At 41.8% G+C, this 20,164-nt stretch overlaps 2 protein-coding genes across 2 annotated transcripts in view; both read left to right on the top strand.

Moving 5' to 3' along the window:
* PIK3AP1 (phosphoinositide-3-kinase adaptor protein 1) overlaps positions 1–14,284 on the top strand; it is a 38,571-nt gene extending 24,287 nt beyond the window's left edge. The window contains exons 9-17 of the mRNA XM_021548108.2: positions 2,367–2,462; positions 3,027–3,206; positions 4,379–4,441; positions 5,078–5,283; positions 6,759–6,831; positions 7,154–7,309; positions 9,012–9,082; positions 9,260–9,369; positions 10,423–14,284. Of these exons, the coding sequence (XP_021403783.2) occupies positions 2,367–2,462; positions 3,027–3,206; positions 4,379–4,441; positions 5,078–5,283; positions 6,759–6,831; positions 7,154–7,309; positions 9,012–9,082; positions 9,260–9,369; positions 10,423–10,477 (1,010 nt within the window). The 3' untranslated portion in view covers positions 10,478–14,284. The remainder of the gene's footprint in view (positions 1–2,366; positions 2,463–3,026; positions 3,207–4,378; positions 4,442–5,077; positions 5,284–6,758; positions 6,832–7,153; positions 7,310–9,011; positions 9,083–9,259; positions 9,370–10,422) is intronic.
* Positions 14,285–15,705: 1,421 nt separating this feature from the next.
* Positions 15,706–20,164, top strand: part of TM9SF3 (transmembrane 9 superfamily member 3) — a 45,574-nt gene continuing 41,115 nt past the window's right edge. The window contains exon 1 of the mRNA XM_021548132.3: positions 15,706–15,844. Within this exon, the coding sequence (XP_021403807.1) occupies positions 15,767–15,844 (78 nt within the window). The 5' untranslated portion in view covers positions 15,706–15,766. The remainder of the gene's footprint in view (positions 15,845–20,164) is intronic.

Below are 20,164 nucleotides of genomic sequence, written 5' to 3'. Positions count from 1 at the left end.
CTGACAACTGGGAAACTGAAAAACAAGACCTGAGATTCTAGCTCAACAACTTGAGAGCAAAAGAAAGCAAACATTTAGAAATATATGTACCAAAAAGATTATAAGTGAAAAATCATTCTAATCTGATTGGTTTATTGCTAAAATTGAAGAGCTAATTCTGATAAATATGCATACGTTTAACCTTTTCACTATTGCATTAATATTCGGTGAGGCCAATTGAAAATACCAAATTAAATACCTCTATTAAGGAATTGTAAATTTGCTGTTCTTACTCACCTGTCTATTTGGTCTGACTTAATCCCACTGATCTATTTTATATTTCCCATAATGAGCAGATAATTTAGCTTCTTATATTTTAAGTACTTCCTTAAAGTTACTTAAGGACTTCTAGTGTTTCTGCAGTTTTTAAGTGTGCTGCGTCAGAGGAAAAGCTTTCATTTTGAAGCACTTCTGTGTATGGGCTATATTGGTCAAGGACTGTTTTTCTCCTCTTTTAGATTAAATTATACTATAAAACACATTTTTGTTGATTATGAAGTCCAGAAGACCGTGTTGGTTCTTTCCTTGAAATCATAAACTATTTTCTGCCAAGTGTTGTTGGCCACTGCAGGGATAGTTTTGCTATGAAAACCAGGATTTTTCTGCCTTCAGGTAGAAATAAGCTGTAAATCAGGTTGGACTTGAAAGGAACAAAGCTGCTGTTGTTTGCAGTAATGAGTGAGAGTTTCTAGATGCTTGGTAGGTCTGCCTGTAATCAGTGCACCTTTGAATGGGTTGATTGACTAAGCCTGTGGAGGGTTAAAAAACAAACCTCAACACTACTAAGCCAAACTCCCCTTCTTCCAGGCCTGAAATGCCCAGATCTCGCAGAAACTATGCATGGAGTTTTGCAAATTGAGCTCCCTGTAATTTAGCACTTTTGAAGTGGACCCTGAAAAGCCTCCCTTTCCTGCTTCTTCTGGAGTTCTACAGTGTTGCTTCTGCACACAAAGTTCTGCTGCCTTCCATTCAGGAGTCTTATTGAAATTCTGTTTTTCTTACCTGGTCTGTTAGTCTTTGCCTGAAGAATATTAACAGCTTGTCTGAACAGTGCTTAAAATCTACCTGTATTATAACAGATAAATTTAAATTGGCACAATTCTCAACACTTTGATTCTCTCCAAGTGAAAGTGTTTCAATATCATTTAGAATACCAGCACACAGTCAAACCCTCATGAAATTAATGGGAGTGCTGGCTGGTTTAGAGCTGCCATCACAAATAAAGGATTTAAGCTTTTGTACTGACCTGAAGGTTTGTGAGGATGGCTCACTAGGAATCATAACTAATTTCTCTTGAAGTACTTTTTCTAGGAATTACCTGTATGTGAGTAGATACAGCTGTGGTGTAGAGGATAATACCTGGGCTATTTTAGGTGTAACCATACTGTGGCAGTGTGCCCCTTTATTGTGATCAAGATGTGCTTCCACCACAGTTTTTCAGAGACTGATCAAAGGAAGGTTAGATACCACAGGGTCAATTTTTCTGGTAGGAACTCCTTTGAGAAGAAGGTAACAGAGGACTGAAGCCATTGTAATGAGTTAAAAGTATTTCATAATCTCACATGTAACCCAAACTATCTAGTTTACATAGTATTAGATCTATGACATAGATCTCAAAAATTCACTTATATCAATAAGCCTCAGCAATCCATCTATATCACTCTTGTTTTTAATATCATTAGGCACATGGTTGCCTAGCATTTTATTTTAGTTTTAAGATTAGCTTTAGCATTGTGATGTCCACCTTTTTCTTTAAAATCAGAACTCTTTATGTCAAAACACTCAATTAACAAAGTATCTTATTGTTTGCTGTCAGTCCTTTCTCAATACTGAATTTTCATCTGACCCTCTAAACACTTTCCAGATCCAAGTAATTAACTCAGCCAACTGTTTTGACTTTATTCCAATAAATAAAACAAACACTATCTTGCATGTTGTCATGGGAAAATTGCCTTTAATGTCTTGTTTTTCCAAGCCACATGGCTTCCTCTCTGGAGCACTGTGCAGAGGTCAAAACTTTCACCTGGCCAACACACGCTCAAGAACAGCCAAAACTCAATGCCTTCTTGAAACCTTGTCAGAACTTCTCAATAGCATTGTTAGTCACCCTCAAGTGTAAGCATCAGGCAGCTGGAAAAAATTTGTGCAGAATGGACTGAACATAGCAACTTAGAAGCCTTTTTCAAGGAAAATGTCTGGTCATTTGCCCATCTTCTTTGATTGTCACACTATAAAGTAAAGGTCCAGTTTATTATGTCATATTACATTGTTCCGTGTATTGAAGGCTATAATTAACAGATTTATCTTTCTGGTGGTTTTTTTTTCAGATGTAGAGATGCTTCAATCCAAACCAGACACTTCATTTGCTGGAGATGAAGTTTCTATAACTACAAAAGACTCAATGCTCCGCAAGTTTTTAGAAGGTGAGACCTATTTTTAGGGAAGGATGGCAATAGCACAGTTAAAGCAACTAAACAGAACCTGAGAGTTCTTCATGAACTCTTAAGGATAGAAGATAGCCCATTCAGTTTGCTTTTTTCAGACAAAGGACTAATTCTCTATAGTACTTTGTAGACCATCATATATAGCTTTTGGAAACCATTGGTTTCCAAAAACCACTATTAAAGTATGTTAATTAACTGAAATTAATTAAAATTAACTGTTAAACTATGTTAATGAAAGTATGTTAATTAAAATTGATTAAAATTAACTGTTCCTCAAATTCTTAAAGAGATTTAGTAGTTTTTTCACTATTTCTTTAAAAGAGATGGTACAGGCATAATGGCAAACCGTTACATGCTAGATGTAATGACTTTTCCAAATCCTGTAATGAAGGTCTTTGGTACATTTAAGGCACTGCAAAACTGGATGGTTTTGGCTGTGAAATGGCCAACTTGGTAAGAATGTGGTACATAATGGATCTGGAGGGAATCAGTGTTCAGTGAAGTGGCCAGGTTGCTATTCTTACAAACTCTGCTCTGTTGTAGGTGGTAGCATGGATGCGCCAGATTCTGAGGAAGGAGGTCACGAGCAGTATGGTGAAGATGTGTACTACTCAGTGGAACAAGACCCTTTTCCACAGGAAATGGCTAACAGACCTCCAGTTCCTGTTCCAAGACCAGAATCTAGCTCTCCACAGCCTGACAATGAGCTGTACATCTCCAAAAGTGAGTTGGTTACCAGTAGAAATGTAGACCAGTAAACTGTAGAATGGCATTGACCTGGGCTCCATTTGCCAAATACATGCCGGGATCACTGGATTATTTGACTCTGGAGCTAGGTTACCTTTGGGATCCAATTCTGTATCTGTTTTTTCATCTTTTGCCTACTCTGAATGTGGGGATGTTATATCCCAGGATCTTAGCCTAAGCTTGCTATAGTACAAAAGGCACCCCCGACTGGGAAGAAATGATGATGTTTGGCTTTAGATTAGAAAGCTGAAGGATAGTTTTAATAAAACTATACTATATGACATAAATATATTATTTAAAGAGAGACTATTTTATTCTACACATATATTGCGTACTTATTAACTAACAAACTTGTGACTACCTGTTGAGAGTTCAAGACACAGCTGAATTTAATTGGTCATTGAACTCAAACAACTTTTACTAGAATTTAATCAAGTAATCACTTCAGGTAAACAATCTCTATACCAAATTCCACATGGGGAAAACAAAGGAGCAGTGATAAAGATTGTTTTCTCTTCTTCTCTCTGTGCTTCTCTTGAGTGACAGAATTATGTCTCTCTGTCCAGAGAATATGAATGCCACAAGCTTGCTCTTCATGAAAGTAGTATCATGACAGATTACCCCCAAATGGAATAAACAAATCCAACTAAGTAGGAAAGATCCTGATATTATAAGGACACAATCAAGCTAATAATTGGGACATTGCTGATCTGTAATGCTATCATTGATTCAACCTCATTTGTACAGGACATGATTTTATACCTCAGTACCTCCCTCTCAGGTGGGGTTTTATTGAAATTGAAGGTTGTTCCTCCTAGTTCATTAGGCAGCTTTGGATATCTAGGTCATATATCATGAACATTTTAACAAGAACCACAATGACATGTGAGAGAGTAATTTCAGTGACCTTTCCCACTCTGACAGGACTATGGGAAATCATGTCTAGATGTCTCTTAGAGGTGGCTGAGCCAAATTCTTTGAGGTCAATAGAAAGGGAATTCTGCCATAAAAATCTTCTTCAATGGACTTAAAAGTGTAACAGAAGCTGTAAAGCAGTGTAGAATTGTGTATGCTTGCCATATTCATTCTTGCTATTTCTAATCTTCATGGAATGCATTTCAGTATCTAAAGAATGTTTCTTTTTGCAGTTTTTGCACAGAAGGCTCAAAGGCCTGAGAATCTTTATGTCCCTAGAGGAAGGGTTAAGAAAGGTAAGGCAGAAGTTCACCCTGAAAATCCTTTCAGTAATCCAAAAGCATATCTGTTATGGTAGCTTCATTTGTGTGAAATATGACAGAATAGACTGTTTTGCAAAGTTATGGGGATAACTGTCCTCTATGAATGACCTAATCTTTTTACCATTTGTGACACTGGAAAAATTTATAAGTGCAGAGTGTGAGGGGAGCACATCTCATGTCTTGGGAACTCTTCTTTATGTTACAAATGAGTCTTCAGTTTCTGGGCTTAAACTACACAGATTACCTAGATAGAATCTAGCTTTGTGGCTGCTAAGGTAAAAGCTCTGATCTGTGAATTGCTGAGGAAGCATGGTGCTGTAAGGAATGTTTTGTGTTCTTTACTTAAATTATGTTTTTAAGACCAGAACTTTCCCTGGGATATATTTGTGTATGAGGCTACCTCTCAGCTGGGCTTTTAGACCTGACAAATAGTAGGATGGCCTAAGAAGAAAACACTTCTTAGGAAACACTCAGTCTGTAATACTTTTTCCCCCCTTTTTTTCTTTTTTTTTAATGCCTGCCATATCAAGGGAACTCGATCTCTTTGTATTCAGTGAGGAAGGTAGATCCACAAGTTTAATAATATTTTTGCTGGTGCTCTCTCCTCAGAGACAATAATCAGGCCTGTAAGAGACCTGTCTCAATCAAGTATATATGATCCATTTGCTGGAATGAAAACCCCAGGTCAACGGCAGCTGATAACATTACAGGAGCAAGTGAAAATGGGGATCCTCACTGTGGATGAAGCTGTACTTCATTTTAAGGAGTGGCAACTGAACCAGAAAAAGAGATCAGAATCCTTCCGGTTCCAGCAGGTACAGACTTATGCTACTGTTTAAGAAATATAGCTGTCTCTCTAGGTATATATCACAAGCTTCTCAGCATGGGTACACTTTTTTCCTGGTTGGAGCAGGAAGACTGCTAACATAGCTAACAGAGTTTTCTCCTGAGAGCTGTTCCAAATAATCAGCAGACAGTTTTACAGATCTGTTTGTCTTGTAGTAATATTGTCAGATTTTGAAGATCTGTATGCAAGGAATTGGATCAAATCCAGTTGGCTAAATCACCTTTCTAGAGGTCACCTAGCACCTACCTGTTGGCAGGGGACTTCTGTGATGAACATTTAACTTGTTGGTTCTCATCCATTTCAGATCAGTGAAGGCTCTGTGTCCCAGATGATGTTTGGGCTGTAAAGCCCTAGTTGGTAGATGATCTGATTCCTCCAACTGTTTGTTGATGGCTACGTGACTGTGCATTGCCGCTGGGCAAGGTCTAGCAACGGTCATTAGTAAAAGCAGAGTGTTTGGGTGCCTTAACAGAAAGAGGGAGTCAGTTGGCAGCAGTGACATAATGGCTGGTGGAACTATCAGTTATAGTTTAAGATTTTCATTCTCAAGTTAGAGTGAGGCTCCCTCTTTAAAACCAGTGCCTGCTTCTTTTAGAGCCTTTTGTTCATGCTGTGGCAGTCTGGTCTCCAGTGGGTGACATTGTTTTGGAAGTTGCCAGAACAAAGGCAAAGCTTTTCTCCTCCTGATTCTCACTTGGAAAGGTGCTCTCTACCCAGAAGCAGTTGGAGGAGTCCCTTCTTCTACCAGAGAAGAACACAGTGCTATTTAAGTAAATTGATGTAGAAGAGATGAAGTGGCATGCACTGTGGCCCATGCCATGATTAGCTTTCAAAGTCTCTGAATTTTGCTTCAGCAGCTGCTTCCTCTGCTTTTCAGCAGTGTCCTCCTCTCAGATCTGTACATATTTCCCCAATGAAAAAAGTTGTCTTTTTTCTCCCTATCTTTTTGTACTGTAAGGTGTAATATGCTGCCACACAATGGTATAGAGTCTTTGCTCCCAGTTACATTTCTTCATTGGGGATATCCTGAATTCTGAGTTGTACCTTACACTCTAGGATGCATGGCAATCTTACATGTCCCTGCAGTCAGAATAATCTGTTCATTAGTACAGAAAGGACAGTGCAGTTACTTGATTGTAGGTCTTGTTTCTGTGCCAGTGTCACAGCAAAGAGAAAATACAGGGGGCTGTAAATCCAATTTGCTGCTTATGTGCAACTGCCCGTATGTGACCTTAACATACATCATGAACATCAGAAAAAAAACTTGGCTTCTGAAAGGAACAGATTAAAACCTGTTGACATGGTTAGGACTTCAGCCAGGTCTAACAAGCTTTGTTACAGCTTGACTGCAAAGTTAGCTAAAATATAATACTGGTTTTGTCAAAAAGCTGCTCATCTTCCCTTATCCAAAGCCCTGAAAAGAATATCTTGTGGTGTTTTTAGGAAAATCTGAAACGTCTACGAGACAGCATAACCAGGAGGCAAATAGAGAAGCAAAAAAAAGACAAAAGTGCAGGTAACAGTCTTTGATACTGATGTTCTCTGGTAATGAAGCATCTAACCATATTAATAAGCTCTTCAAGCAGATATGTGTTCCATGTGTATTGTGGTTCTATGATATTTTAATATGCATATCCATGTGCCATTTGGCAAAAACTTCGGGAAGTTGGTTTGCTCCTCACTTTCACAGCCAAGAAAAGGATGCCCCCATTTGTGTGATTCATTCATGTACAATTATGATTATCTTCATGCAATTGTGTTTAACTCTGTCCTTAAGTGCAAAACTCTCTCTTGGGGGCTACAATCACATAGACCTTTTTCTTCATTTTCCCTTCCAGATTTGGAAATTACAGTACCCATTCGACATTCTCATAATACTTTGGGGAAACCAGAATGTGGAATATATGAATACACCCCCAGGAGAAACGTTTTTCCACCAAAAAAGGAGTTAAAACGAGGAGACTGGAAAACAGAAAGCACATCCAGCACAACAAGTAAGCAACCACTGAGCATCACTGTCCCTACTGGAAAGCTGGATGGAACACACTTCCCATGTCTTACCCTGGAGTCAACCCAGGGGACAAGACTTTTGGTCCTGAATCCCAGCACTGACAATGCCACCCCAAACCTTGCATGCCTCAGACCAGCTGTTCTCAAAGGTGTAAAAGCAATTCCAGGTGTGCGTCAAGTGGTTTGGGCATCTTGTGTCTGCATCTCTGCAGGAGGAGAACGTGAAAGCTGAGTGAAAGATTCTCTTGAGCCCTTCTCAGGGAAGGCATACCACCTGTGTTCAGATCTTAAAAGTAGATGGCAGCTGCTCCCTTATTGGAAAGGATGCTCCCATGCTGTGACTGCTAGCAGGCTGTGTGCTCTTCTGGCCTGAAGGGCTGGAAACCAGTCTGTACATGTTGTTTCTTCAATTGCTTTACATAAAGGACAGCATTTTTCATTGGTAACTGTGGGACCTCTTGAGTGACTTGGGCAGTCTGCACATTTTTATCTTTGCTTTTCATTACATTTAATTTTTGAAAATTAAATCCCTGCATTCTTGCTCTTACTGCAGACTGAGCAATTCTTGCAGAAATCATTTGGGATCAGTTGGGTCCTTTGACAGGAAACCTGACTTCCTGTGAGGTTACCACCTTTGTGACTCTTGGCAAGATGCAGCTGGCATACATCCAGAATAGGTACCAGAGGCAGCTGGCTGAGGCAGTAACTTGCATACAAGCACATGTGAGAGAAGCACTAACAAGTCTGCAGAGCTCTCTGTATGCAGCCTGGCACTCTTCCTCGGGTGTGATGGTGAGAATGGACCCTACTACAGTATTTAGCACTCTTAAGTCTTGCTGTTTGTACCAACTGATGAGACTTACCAAAGCAACAGGGAGGGATTGCATCTTGAGAAAACTTCTCTAGCCACCAATTCAGTGTACAGGTTTCTGAATATTAGTGTCCCAGTATTTCACAGCCTTATAGAATGTAATCTATTTAGGACTGAAACCAGCCTGAACAGTGTAGGATATGTTTGTGAGTTGCTGTCACCTTTGGAATTGGCATGACTGATTGAAGAAACAATCCCTACTCTGAGTCCATGACAGTTTAATGGGTTTGCATAGATGGGTGCTGAAGGTTGTTTGAACAAACTTGGTTTTAGCTTGGAAATAGACTAGGAAACATTCCTGTGATGATTGAGGATTGTTGTAAGAGGGGGTAGTAAACAGTTATTTATTTGGAGCAATAACTTTTTAAGTAGTAACTCCAGGAATGAATATGTGACAGCACTCAGCCATCTATCTTCATGCAGGTGTTAAAGATATGGAGACTGATAATTTAAAGGTACATAAATGTTGGGTGTGTAACCTTTGTGAAAATATTTGCCTGACTTTCCAGATGATATTGGCATTGCATCTTTTCAGTTAGATTATGGTTGTGAGTATTTAACCAGAAGACTGGATAAAGAAAGATAAGGCAGAAATGTTCTAGAAAGAAAGCATAATTTAATGGTTTGGTCCTGTGGTATGAAATGCTGTTGTTTGGATCACAATTATATTTAAAAAACAGTGAAAATAAATTAATCTAAACAAGAATTAATTATATTTGCAAGAATTAAGCATGAGTTTAGAAAGAGCCCTGAGTTAGGGATTTGCAGTTAAATCAGCAGGGTTTATTAATCAGTTTTTCTTTTGCTTCCTCCAGGTAGTGCAAGTAACCGCTCCAGCACTCGGAGTATATTGAGTGTCAGCAGTGGGATGGAAGGGGACAGTGAGGTAAGCTCTCACCTCTGCTATGTACTGCTCTGCTGTCCTTAGGTACATGCCTGTGTTTTCATGCAGAAAAAAGAGCTCAGAGCTGGCATTGCATTTAGAGAAATGCCACAACTGCTTTGGTGAGGATACTAAGGACCAGATTCTGCTGTTCTGTAAACATTTCTCTTCATTTTGTAGGACAGTGAAGTCCCAGAAACAGCAAGGAGCCGCAGCCCAATTTCTCACCAAGTAGAGAGGCTTCCTTTCCCAGAAAGGCCTCCCAGAGTGCCTCCTCGAGGTGCAAGCAGGTAAAACTAAAATGCAGCTCAAAATGTGTGCTTTCAGTGAATCCTTATGGAAGCCTTGCACAGAAAGCAAGGCAGTTAGCAAAGGCAGAAAGTGAGTGTGTTTTTGAACAAAATCAACTAGACTGCTATCTGTCAGCACATAGTGTTAGGAGCTGTAAGGTCATTGTTTCTCATGTATGTGTGGAGGAATATGTTTCCTAGTTGGTAACAAGGCTGTTGCAGTGCTGTCCCTGTGGTTTATGCAGAGCGAGGGGCAGCACTAGTGAAGCACACAACGCTTGCCATAGCAAGACTGACCCAGGTGGAGTTACATCCTGCCCTTGGCAGAGATTTAGTACTTGCCCCTCCTGAAAATATCCTCTTGGAACATACAAAGTGTAGCTCAGGGAGAAGTTATTTTTGGCATTCTATTGGACTTTTTCTTTTTGCAAAGTTCAGATCTCTCCAAAGCAAGTATGTTTACATGTGTTACTGGCCTCAAAGAAAGAACTGCACTGGTTTTATAAAAGGTGTTGAGAAGATTTGGATAATAAACTTAAATAACTTTGTGGGGAATAGACTTCATAGATTTTCACTGGTTGGACTAAAGGAATGTTTAAAAGTTAGCACAGATACTAGTAAAATTCTCCAACTCTTAAAGCAGTAATTGCTACTGTGTGGGGGCAGCAAGGTCTGTGTTGCTGTTGGCTTGGCTTTGGCAAGGAAATAGCTGGAATTTATCTGCAGTTAGTTTGAAAAAAGGTTTTGAATCTTTTGATCTTTTCCTATTGCACCGTTATTTCAGGAGAAAGCTACCATACTATCAAAGTTTTACTCCAAACAACTATTATACCACCTCTTTGCAGTAATAGTAGAATTACTGCAGCTTAATGACAGAAGAAATAGCTTGGATAGGAACAGTGCCCTGGCAGCTTGGCATCTGCTCTGTTGCTCAATCAGGCTTTTTTCTTCTTGTATGACTACTGATTGTACAGTATGTTTACATATGATGTTATTGCAGAACTCTATTTTCTACTACTTTTACATGCATTTTCATTATCTGTCTTTTTATAGGCCTGTAAGCTGTGAAGGCTTTTATCCTCCACCTGTGCCCCCAAGAGGTCGCTGAATTTCTCAACATCTGTGGAATATGAGATATTTTTTGTTTATATATGTGTTTGTACAGATATTTTTTGGGCTGCGTTATATTATTTATAAGTGGGACCCAAATAATTTCATCCTCCCTGAAGCTCTGGTGACTTTTCCCATGATTTTCACTGGGACCTTTTGGTGTTCTATAACTTTTTTTTAGTTGGAAGAATTTTGGTGCTTTGGGGCTTCAAGAAAAGGTATCATCATGGGGAAGAACATTGTGTATCTTGGGAGCCCTGCACCAACATGAAGATCCCATTTGATCACGAAAGCACATGTGTCCTTTTAGGAACTAAATCCTGATCAGCATAGTTACCAAACCTCAGTATGGTCTACCAGGGCTTGACTGGAAAACATGCTTAAAAAGTAAAGAAAATAAGATGTTTAAAAAATGCTCATTACATCAGGAACAGGTGAATGTACTACTGCTTGGCATAACATTTTGGATACAATTATACTGACCTTTCAGAAGGTGCAGCATCCCCCTTTAGCAATCATTAAACCATGGGGGATGAGAAATTGTCTTCAAGAATGTATTTTGCATACAGCCTTGAAAATGCCTTTCCTTTTCCTGTTGGCTTCCTGAAGAGGACAGACAATGTGTTGTATTTGTCCTGTTTACCATGAAAATTCCCAAGACAGCTGGTAAGGGACCTTCTGTATCCCAGACAAACTGTGCTTAAACCTTTTTCAGGCAGGGTGTTACAAAATCACATGACTGATCTCTCAAATTAGAGAAGGACTTGGTGGCAGTGCTGTGTTCTGTGTCTCTTACATGTGGTCATTATGCAGGAATATGAAGGCATTTCACTTCATACTCTGGAACAGTAGTGAGTCTCCAATTACTGGTGCACACCTCTCACAAATACCAGCTGTATTTTAGCTGGCTGCAGTGGGAACAGACAGCCTGAGGCTGGGCTCTGCTTGCTCTAGTGTCCCTTTCTACCAATGTGAATCTGCAGCAGCTATGTGCAGCCCTTTTTCTGAATGAGGGCTTACAAACTTAAGGAGACTTCCTGGTCTGGCTCTCTTCCAGAGATCTTCTGTGCATTGAAAGACAATTTAAAGTTCTGGTTGTCCATGAATGGCACAGATGGGGATCTGCAAGATAGCATTCAGGGTAGAGAATTAAACATCATTGCATACTTGGTTTTCAGGGATGAAAAAGGGGGGTAATGGCTTGAAAAACAGACAGATCTGTATTAGGTGATCCCTCAGGTATGGGTAGGACATGTAGAGCTTCTGTCTGATCCTGTCAGCTCCCCTTCATCTGTAGGAGAGCAGGTGACAGGGTTGCAGTTCCTTCTCTTGCAGGGTGGCAAACCCAGTGCAAAAGTGACAGCAACCATGACTTGACCAGCACTGAATGAAGACGGAGAACCCCCTGCTGCTTTCAGGGATGTCGGAATCTGTGGTATTGATGATTCTGGGATTGTAAAAAGTCTCTGTCTTTCTGCCCCCTTGCCAAAGAAGAAGTCATAATTCGTCTGTGCTGTTTTCAAGGTTGTTTATTCTTGCTTATCTCTAACATGTTCTGCTGCCCTGCCGCAGGTCTGTCCTGCAGGGCAGCGTGTGGGGCTCTGGCCCTCAGTGGGATGTTACAAACATTATATACCAGAAACTACATGTGCTATATTTACAATAATGTGCCAATATCTGTCACCTATGTTGAACAGTGTGTCCCCAGCCTAAACCAATAGAAAAGTGCCAACAATCCAGTGAAACATGGAGGGCATGAAGAAGGAGAAAAAGGACAAAACACACCCAATTTCCTCCATCTTGTGCCCTTTGGACCCCTAATCTAGAATCCTAAAATTTCACTTTTGCACCTGTGCCACACTTAATTATTGTTCATATCAAACACTCAGAGCTTTTAATTCATCCTGTAAGATTGAAAACTCTTTTCCATGGACAGAGATCAGAGACAGTGTCTCTCGGAGCTCTGTGCAGGGGGGTTCCTGACCCCCTGCCAGGGTCCCAGGCCCTCCAGGGCAGCCAGAGGGAAGCCCTGGATTCCCACACAGGGATATAGGCATATGCTAAATATCACCTGTACATTAGGCTCAGAGGATTTGGGAGCTTCCAAATATAGTTCATAAATCCTCTCCTTTTGATGGCAGAGGGATGCAGGTGTTGTGCTGCATACACAGGACAACAGATACACAGGTGTCCTTTCTGTTTTTTTTTAATTTATTTTATTTTTAAAGGAACCTCAGTGCTGTCTCTGGTAACTGCCACTATAGATTCACAGCAAATTTGCTTTTGTTCGCTGTAGCCAGGGGAATGGTGAGAGCTGCCTTCCTGTGCTCTTCTTGGAATGAAACAAGATTTCCAGCTCTATTACCTCAAATTGGAAGGAGGTTTTGGTGCTGAAATGAGGAAAATAGTAACAAGGATAAGTGAAGAAATTAGGGATAAAAGAGATAAACCAAAAGAAATTCAGCAGCTTGATTGTGTTTAGCTGTCACATGTATTGGTTTGCCCACAGTTCCCTGGTTTTGCTCAAAAATTCCCTATCTTCTTGATGTTGACTGCAGCTGTGCCCCAGGCCGTGGGAGTTGTGATGTGTTAAGAGGAATTTGTCTGCTTTCACATCTACAAGGTACAACTTAATGTAGAATTGTAGGATGTGGGTAAAACTGTAGTAAGGCAGGAAAAGAAGAGAAAATTTTATGTGTATCATGCAGATTTTCTTTCAGCACTGTCGGACTGAAGCAGCCCAGTGATCCATCTTTCCAATCTAATTTTTAATTCTGCATCCCCTCCAAGTTATAGCCAAATATCTATTGCGGGGGGGATTTATCTGAGCATTTGACTTTGCAGAATCCTAATAGCTGTGAACTGGACAGTTATTGCATGTGCTGTGGAGAGGTGGTTATATCTGAATTACTGAAAAGTAGCTCCTAAGTAACCCTTGAGTCCCTCTCCCATTTGAAGCTTAGATACTTCATTACTCTGACCTGACCTATCACATAAAGCCAAATGCTGGTGGGGCTCTGGGAGAGGTGAGCTGGGAAAAGGGGAGCTGAGCCATACTATAAATGCATTCTGTTCAGGCCCCTTCTGCACTGCTTAAGGGAGGGAAACGGAAGATGCAGCTGTAGTTTCAAGCATTCCTGTCTCACTGATGCTGGATTAGCGAGGGATCTCAGTAACCAACAATCACTGCAAGACTCTCACCCTATCAAGGAAAAAAGGAACAGCACTAAGATGGCTTTACTGTTGGATGCAGGTAAAAAACTGGATGCAGTCATGTCTTTCAGGCCAACAGTGATGCACCTGCTTAGCCACTAAAGTGTGTGTTCCACATAGGTTGGATTCATATAGTTGCTTTCAGCCTCTTACATTTCAATGTATTCAGCCCCTGTATCTATTTTTGCTGGTGAGCATGTGGTGTGTGTTGCTTCCACCTAGAATGAAAAATGCACTAAAACTGAAGATCAGAACAGACCAGACAAGAAAACAGTGTGCATGCAGATTGCTAGTTACTTAAGAATATGCTTGGGAGGGAAAGAGGAAAGGGAAATGTGAACAGTGTTTCTGATGCACATTAGAGCTCAAGGACTGAACAGATAATAAAGTTGCTTGTAAAAACTTAAATGGCCTGGCCAATTGTAGGGGCATCAACCAATCCACCAAACTCAGGTGCCAGCTGGCAGGCCTGGAGAAATGTGTTTGTTCTTTGTAGAGCATGCCTTGCAAACCCTGCTGCAGCAGATGGCTCTGGTTGGCCCTGGTGTGCTGGCTGAGAGGCTTAAGTACTGAATAAATTGAAGATGCTGAAGCCTCCTCTCTCTGTCTCCCAAGGGTAAGCTACTCTATTTTGGACTGAGATGCATTGACTAGAAAGAAACATATGGTGTTATCAAAACTGTCTAGGTTTTCTTTTTTTTTTTTTAGTCTGTATGTGTGTGTGTGTAATACAAGCATGGGTTTTGGCAAGTATCTCTACAGGGATTTTGCTCCTGCTGAAACAGTGCATGCCCTATTTCCTGAATCTCCGGAAAAGGCTTCAGATATACCTCGTGAAATATGTTCAGGGAAGGTAGAGTGAATGAGTGAAACCACAAGAGGAAAAGCTTTTAGCATAGGTATGACGGTAACAGGGAAATCTGTTTTCTGCATCATTTCCACAAGGCATGGATGACATGTAACAGCATGGAGTTCCTGCCTTCTACTCATTTGTTGTCTGTCTGCTTATTTGTTGGCTCTGTTTATTTGAGAAGATGGTATAGTGTCCCCCTTTTTAGAAGAATATGTAAGATAACTTTTGACATTGTTTTCTGTAATGAATTTTAAAATTGTCTGATGAATCAGTGTTTAATACCATGAGTGCTTTGGATTGAGGGCTTTGTTTGGTTTGGTTTTTCTTACTGTGAACTTGTACTTTGAGGTAGGTCCAAGTCTGTAGACAGGTTTCCTCCGGAGGTGGGCTTCATCTTAGCCAGCACTAACAGAAACCTTATCCTGAACAAGGTCCAGGTGTGGCTGTGCCTGCCCTGGGCCCCGTGTGCTGCTGCTTGTGTGAGTGGCATAGAGAGTGGGCCTGTGTGTTTCACAGAATCACAGAACTGATAAGCTTGGAAAAACCCCCTGAGAGTGTCGAGTCCGACATCGGCCTGAGCATACTCTATCAACTCAGCCATGTCTGGTCTTTCCTTAAATACCTCCAGGACCAGGTGATTCCACCATCTCCCTTGGCAGCCCCTTCCAATATTTGATCAGTCATTCCGTGAAGAAATTGCGCCTAGTGTCCAAGCTTGGGCCCCTTTCCTCTTGTCCTGTCACTGGTTCCCCGGGAGCAGAGACCGACCCCCGCCTCGCCAGAGCCTCCTTTCAGGCAGCCGTACAGTGAGAAGGGTCTCCCCTAAGCCTCCTCCCCTCCAGGCTCAAAAACCGCATCTCCCTCAGCCGCTGCTCCCGAGACTTGTGCTCCAGAAGGTGCAAGTACCCAGCCCTGCGCCCCGCCGTTCCCAAAGACCCTTCGATTCCTTTGTCCATCAAAACGAAATGCCAATGACAGTTGCGTCGGTAAGAACGGCGCTCCCGTGCGCTGCCCGCCCGCGCTGTGCCCGGGCCGCGGGGCGCTGCCCGCCCGCGCTGCCCGCAGGGCTCCGCCCGCCCCGCGGGGCCCCGGAGCGCTCCCGGAGCGCCCCCGCGGTTCCGGCGGGCGGGCGGGTGACGTGGCGGGCGGGGCGGAAGTGGCGTCGGCGGCGGGCGCGGGCCGGTGCCGCGGCGGGGCCTGCTGGGGACGCCGAGGCCCGAGATGGCGGCGCCCGGGCTGCTCCTGCTGCTCCTGCCGCTCCTGCCGCTGCGCGCCCGCGCCGACGAGCACGAGCACACGGTGAGGCGTGCCCGGCTTCCCCGGGAGCGGCGCTCGGGCCGGGGCCGTGCCGCGGGGAGCGCGGCTCGGCGGGCGGGAGGGACGGGGAGCGCGGGCCGCGCCTCGGGGCAGCGGGCGGCAGCCGCCCTGCGGGGCTCCCGCCGCGCCGCTCGGGCTGCTCCGGCCGCGCCGGGCCCCCGATGCGGTTCGGCGTGAGGGGGACGCCGGGGCGCTCGGGGCCGGGCCGCCGGGTTCGCCGATCCGGTTTGCACATCCTTGTGCGGCCGGGCGGGGTGTCCCACCTTTTCCTGGAGCAGATAAACGCCCCGGCAGGTACGCGTGCTTTGTTTGGAGAGCGCTGTTTGCTCTGCCCTCCTCTCGGATGTTTGCTCTTGCCTCGGAGCGCGGGTCTGACAGCCCTGCGGGACAGGCGTGACAGCTCCCTCGGGAAGCGGCGGGGACAGCGTGCGAATGGGCCGGGCAGTGAGAGCAGGACGGGGACACTGCCACGGACCCGCAAGAAAAACGGGTGTATCAGATACTACTGCTCTGAGCCTTCACGCTTTGGCTTGAGAATAGTTTTTCTGAAGTGCTTGCAATATTACTCAAAAGAATCTCTAGGAAAAAAAATACCAGTGCTTTGTCAGTTTCTCATTTTACACCGGAGTGTTGTTTCCCGTAGCTTTCAGTGTGAGAAAGTGGAAGTTTGTGTGATGAGCTGAGATGTGATTTTGGAACGAGACTTTCCTAGAAACCATTTCTGTTTGCTGCAAGTGGAGTGTATTAGAACGTGGCTATGATTAAACACTGGGTCTCTCTGACTGCCAGGACTTTTTTGCTCTTGAGCAGCCTGGCTGGTAAACACTTGCTGAGTTTCTTAACATACTTTTCTCAAGGTGAGGTGGGGTAAAGCTTAGCAAGTATTCTTAATAAAACAGATAAATAATATTGACAGCTCTTGTGTAAGAGGTAGATAATTAGTTACCTCATTCCATTTATTTTTGAAGCCTTTAAAACTGATTAGGATTGTGGTTTTTTTTTGAAAGGGAAAGGGTTTTATTGGTGCTGCAGTTAATGACAGAAAAGTTACTCTAATATTCAGTACTTTCAAGAAACAGATATTCTTTGAACTAATTTAGGCCCCAGTTTTGTTGCTGAACCCATGCTTTAGAGTGAGGCTTCTGCTGAGGTGAGATGGTTTTCAGCATAGTGCTGTGTTTATTTTAAGGGCTGGTTGACTTGAGGGATTATTCATTATTAAACTAATATTGGTAGTCTTCTGGGGGAAAAAATTAAAACTGTCACTGGTTTGGGTTTGAGCTCTCCCTTCAAAAGTGATTTCTGATGTTTTTAGGTCTTCTGAATGATTGCCTTAACAATAACCCAAGGAAATTACTAATTCCTTTTGAAGGCTTGTCATTTTTTCACCTAAACTACTCAACTCTGAGAGACTATAAGTCTGTTTTGGTTTAGTATTCTTGTTCACATAGTGTCCAGTTTTTTAACTTGATAGGTTATGTGGTAGGTTAGGAATAGCTGATGTAGAAAGACAGTTACCTTTTTTTGGAAGGCTGTCTCCTTGCTTGGGTATTTTGATATTTTAATCTTGTGTAGGAGATTGGAGTGGAAGCATTAATAGCATGAATGAAGCATGACCAGGGTTTTGTAGTAGTGTACTGATGTTAAGATAAAGAACCTGAAGGAAATATTCCTTAAATACTGCATTTTAATAAATCCAGTTTTAAATATTATTTCCATTGGGAGATTAATTTTCTTAGAGTGCTTTACTACACTTTGAAGGCTCGGCTCACTTTTGGAGAAGTGGAAGGGAAATTTAGAATTTGGTAATCTCAAACTAAATTTTCACTGACTTTAAGACTCAAGAACTGTTGGTAGGAATACACATCCTTCTCCTTATCCTTCCATTTCCTCAGTGTGCAGCTCCCTGGGGGAAGGTGTGCTGGTGCATCCTGACACAGCTGTACAGGGTGTTGTCAGTGCTCAGTGTGTTGGACCTACAGAAGTGCTGCATTAAGCTTTTAATGCTGCTATAACATGGAATAGTTTGCAGTCTGTGCTGTAGTATGTATTACACGTGTCCTTTATTTTATGGCTGTGGACTTCTAAGCAAAAACTATGAAAGATAATTGTGAGAGGACTCTGAATGAAGCTCTAGGTCTATGCTGTTGTTTCTGGAGACGTTAGGTATGGATAGTGTCATTGACTCAACAGCTTATATCCTTTATCTTAAATTTGAATTACTCTTTAAAAAGAAAAGTGTAAATACAGTTACAAGATAAAGACATGGGTATTTAAAATTAATAGTAACTGAAGAGAAATTTTTGCCACAGTATTTAAAATTTCCATTGTCTAAAGACAGTACAGCAGCATAAATTCAGACCATGACAGAACTGAAAACTTGTCTGGTGATTCTTTCATTTACTTTCATGCTTCAGAGCATGTAATGTAATGTTCATTGCCTGTATTATAATAATTGCAACATTTTTTGACAGTTGTCCTTTTATTTGTGGAAGCGATATTATCAATGTGGTGCTGGTGGCCTTATCACAATTTATACTGGTCCTGCAGAAACAGGGCTGAGGGGCTTCTGCCTGGCCTTTGCTGTCACATCTTCTGTTGCTAGACTTGTTGGAATTGATGATGTAATAGACAAACCATAAAACATTCTGAAATATCTTGTGGTTTTTGTTGCAGAAGAATGATCTAGAGACTAGGTAATATTTAAATTTTTATGTTGCTTTAGTTTGGTTGTCTGTGCTCCATAAGAAGAGAAATACGTGAAAAACATTGAAAAATAAACAAAACCCAGCCTATATTGTGTAGCAAAATTCCTATTTTGATATGGTTGAGTAAAGCATTTTTGCTTGACTTATACCCTGATTAAGTATATTAAATAAGTGTGTAAGGCTTATTTAAAATTAGTATATAGAATTAGGAACTTTGTATAGTATCTGAAAATTGTCAGAGAAACACTGTGGAAAGCATTTCAGTTCATGTAAAATACTTATTTGCATGTGAAGTCGTGTGCAGATGGGCAGCCTGATTCCTCTATGAAGTTGTGTTTCCATTTTGAAGAGGTGAAATAAATGTCATGGAAGCAGGACATGGTGTACCTGAGCAATCTTGTGCATCTAGGAAATGTAACAGTAAAAGTACTGCATGTACAAAAGTTCAGCCTATGCCACCAGTATGGTCCTAGACACATCCTGGTTAGGCCTAAAATTCAGAGAGAAATAAAGAAGTGTTACTGGAAATAGCCTGCTTTGTCCAAAGAGCGAGAGGCTGAACTCCAGTTTAATGGGATGGATTTAATATGGATATGATCTGCAAACATTGAGTATTATCATAGTGCTTGATAGATGGAATATCTGTAAGATACTGAGGACTTGCAAGCCTGGGATATTACTTCCCAGGTGAGTCTTGCTTGCTGCCTCCTGTATTTCTTGTCTTGCTTCTATATCTTTTCTTTACCATTAACAAATAATGTTGGTCCTTTTTTCCCCCAAAAGATGTGCATTGTGATGCATGTAATTCCAGACTTCTATCCGAGGAAAGGAGTAAAACTGCATGTTTTCTGAAAGAAACTGTCTTGATTGAAGTTATTTTGCTGAATCATCACATGAGATTTGGCAGTTGTAATCCTCTTTTTGTCTCCCATCATTTTTTTAGAAAGTGGTTTCCTGGTTTATAGAAGAATATCAGCAGCAGTCTCATACATTTTTCTGCAAACTTTCATATACTGAGTTAATCTAGCCTTAATTGTTTTGTAGAATAAATAGTCTATTTTTAGGGTTAGCATGCTAATTTCTACAGTTGTGCAAAGAGAACATAAAGTTGCTTTCCACACCATGAGTGCCCTGTTGGGTAACAGGAAAGAAAGATGCATGTGCTGTACTGAAGGTAGTGTCAGTATTGCTATACCTTGAATAGTTTCTGAACTGTATAGTTGTATGGAAATTGTCTTTATATTAAGTCTCAAAGTGGTGCACACCCCCAGTTTTTCACTAATTGTATTACATAGAAGAGATGCACTCCTGGCCTTGACAGACGACACAAGCTTCCTGCCAGTTTAGTGTTCTGCAGGGAGCTAGAGTGGAGCCATCAATACTGGCAGCAGGGAAGAGCTGTAGATGGCTTGGATGTGATTTTAGCTTGCACCGGCACATCCCTGCAGCCCAGGGCTCTGAACAAGCAGCGTGACCATATTGTGCTGCTTTGGAACAGATGCCCTCAGCTGTGATGGGGGTTGTAGATGATATGTAGTTGCATTTGAGGTGCAAGTTGGTCCTCCACCACCTGGTTGGCAATTACAGAAAAATG

Source organism: Lonchura striata, chromosome 7 (assembly GCF_046129695.1).
Source record: "Lonchura striata isolate bLonStr1 chromosome 7, bLonStr1.mat, whole genome shotgun sequence".
NCBI lineage: Eukaryota > Metazoa > Chordata > Aves > Passeriformes > Estrildidae > Lonchura > Lonchura striata.
Note: the sequence above shows the minus strand (reverse complement) of the source record. Positions and strands in the feature narration are given on the sequence as shown.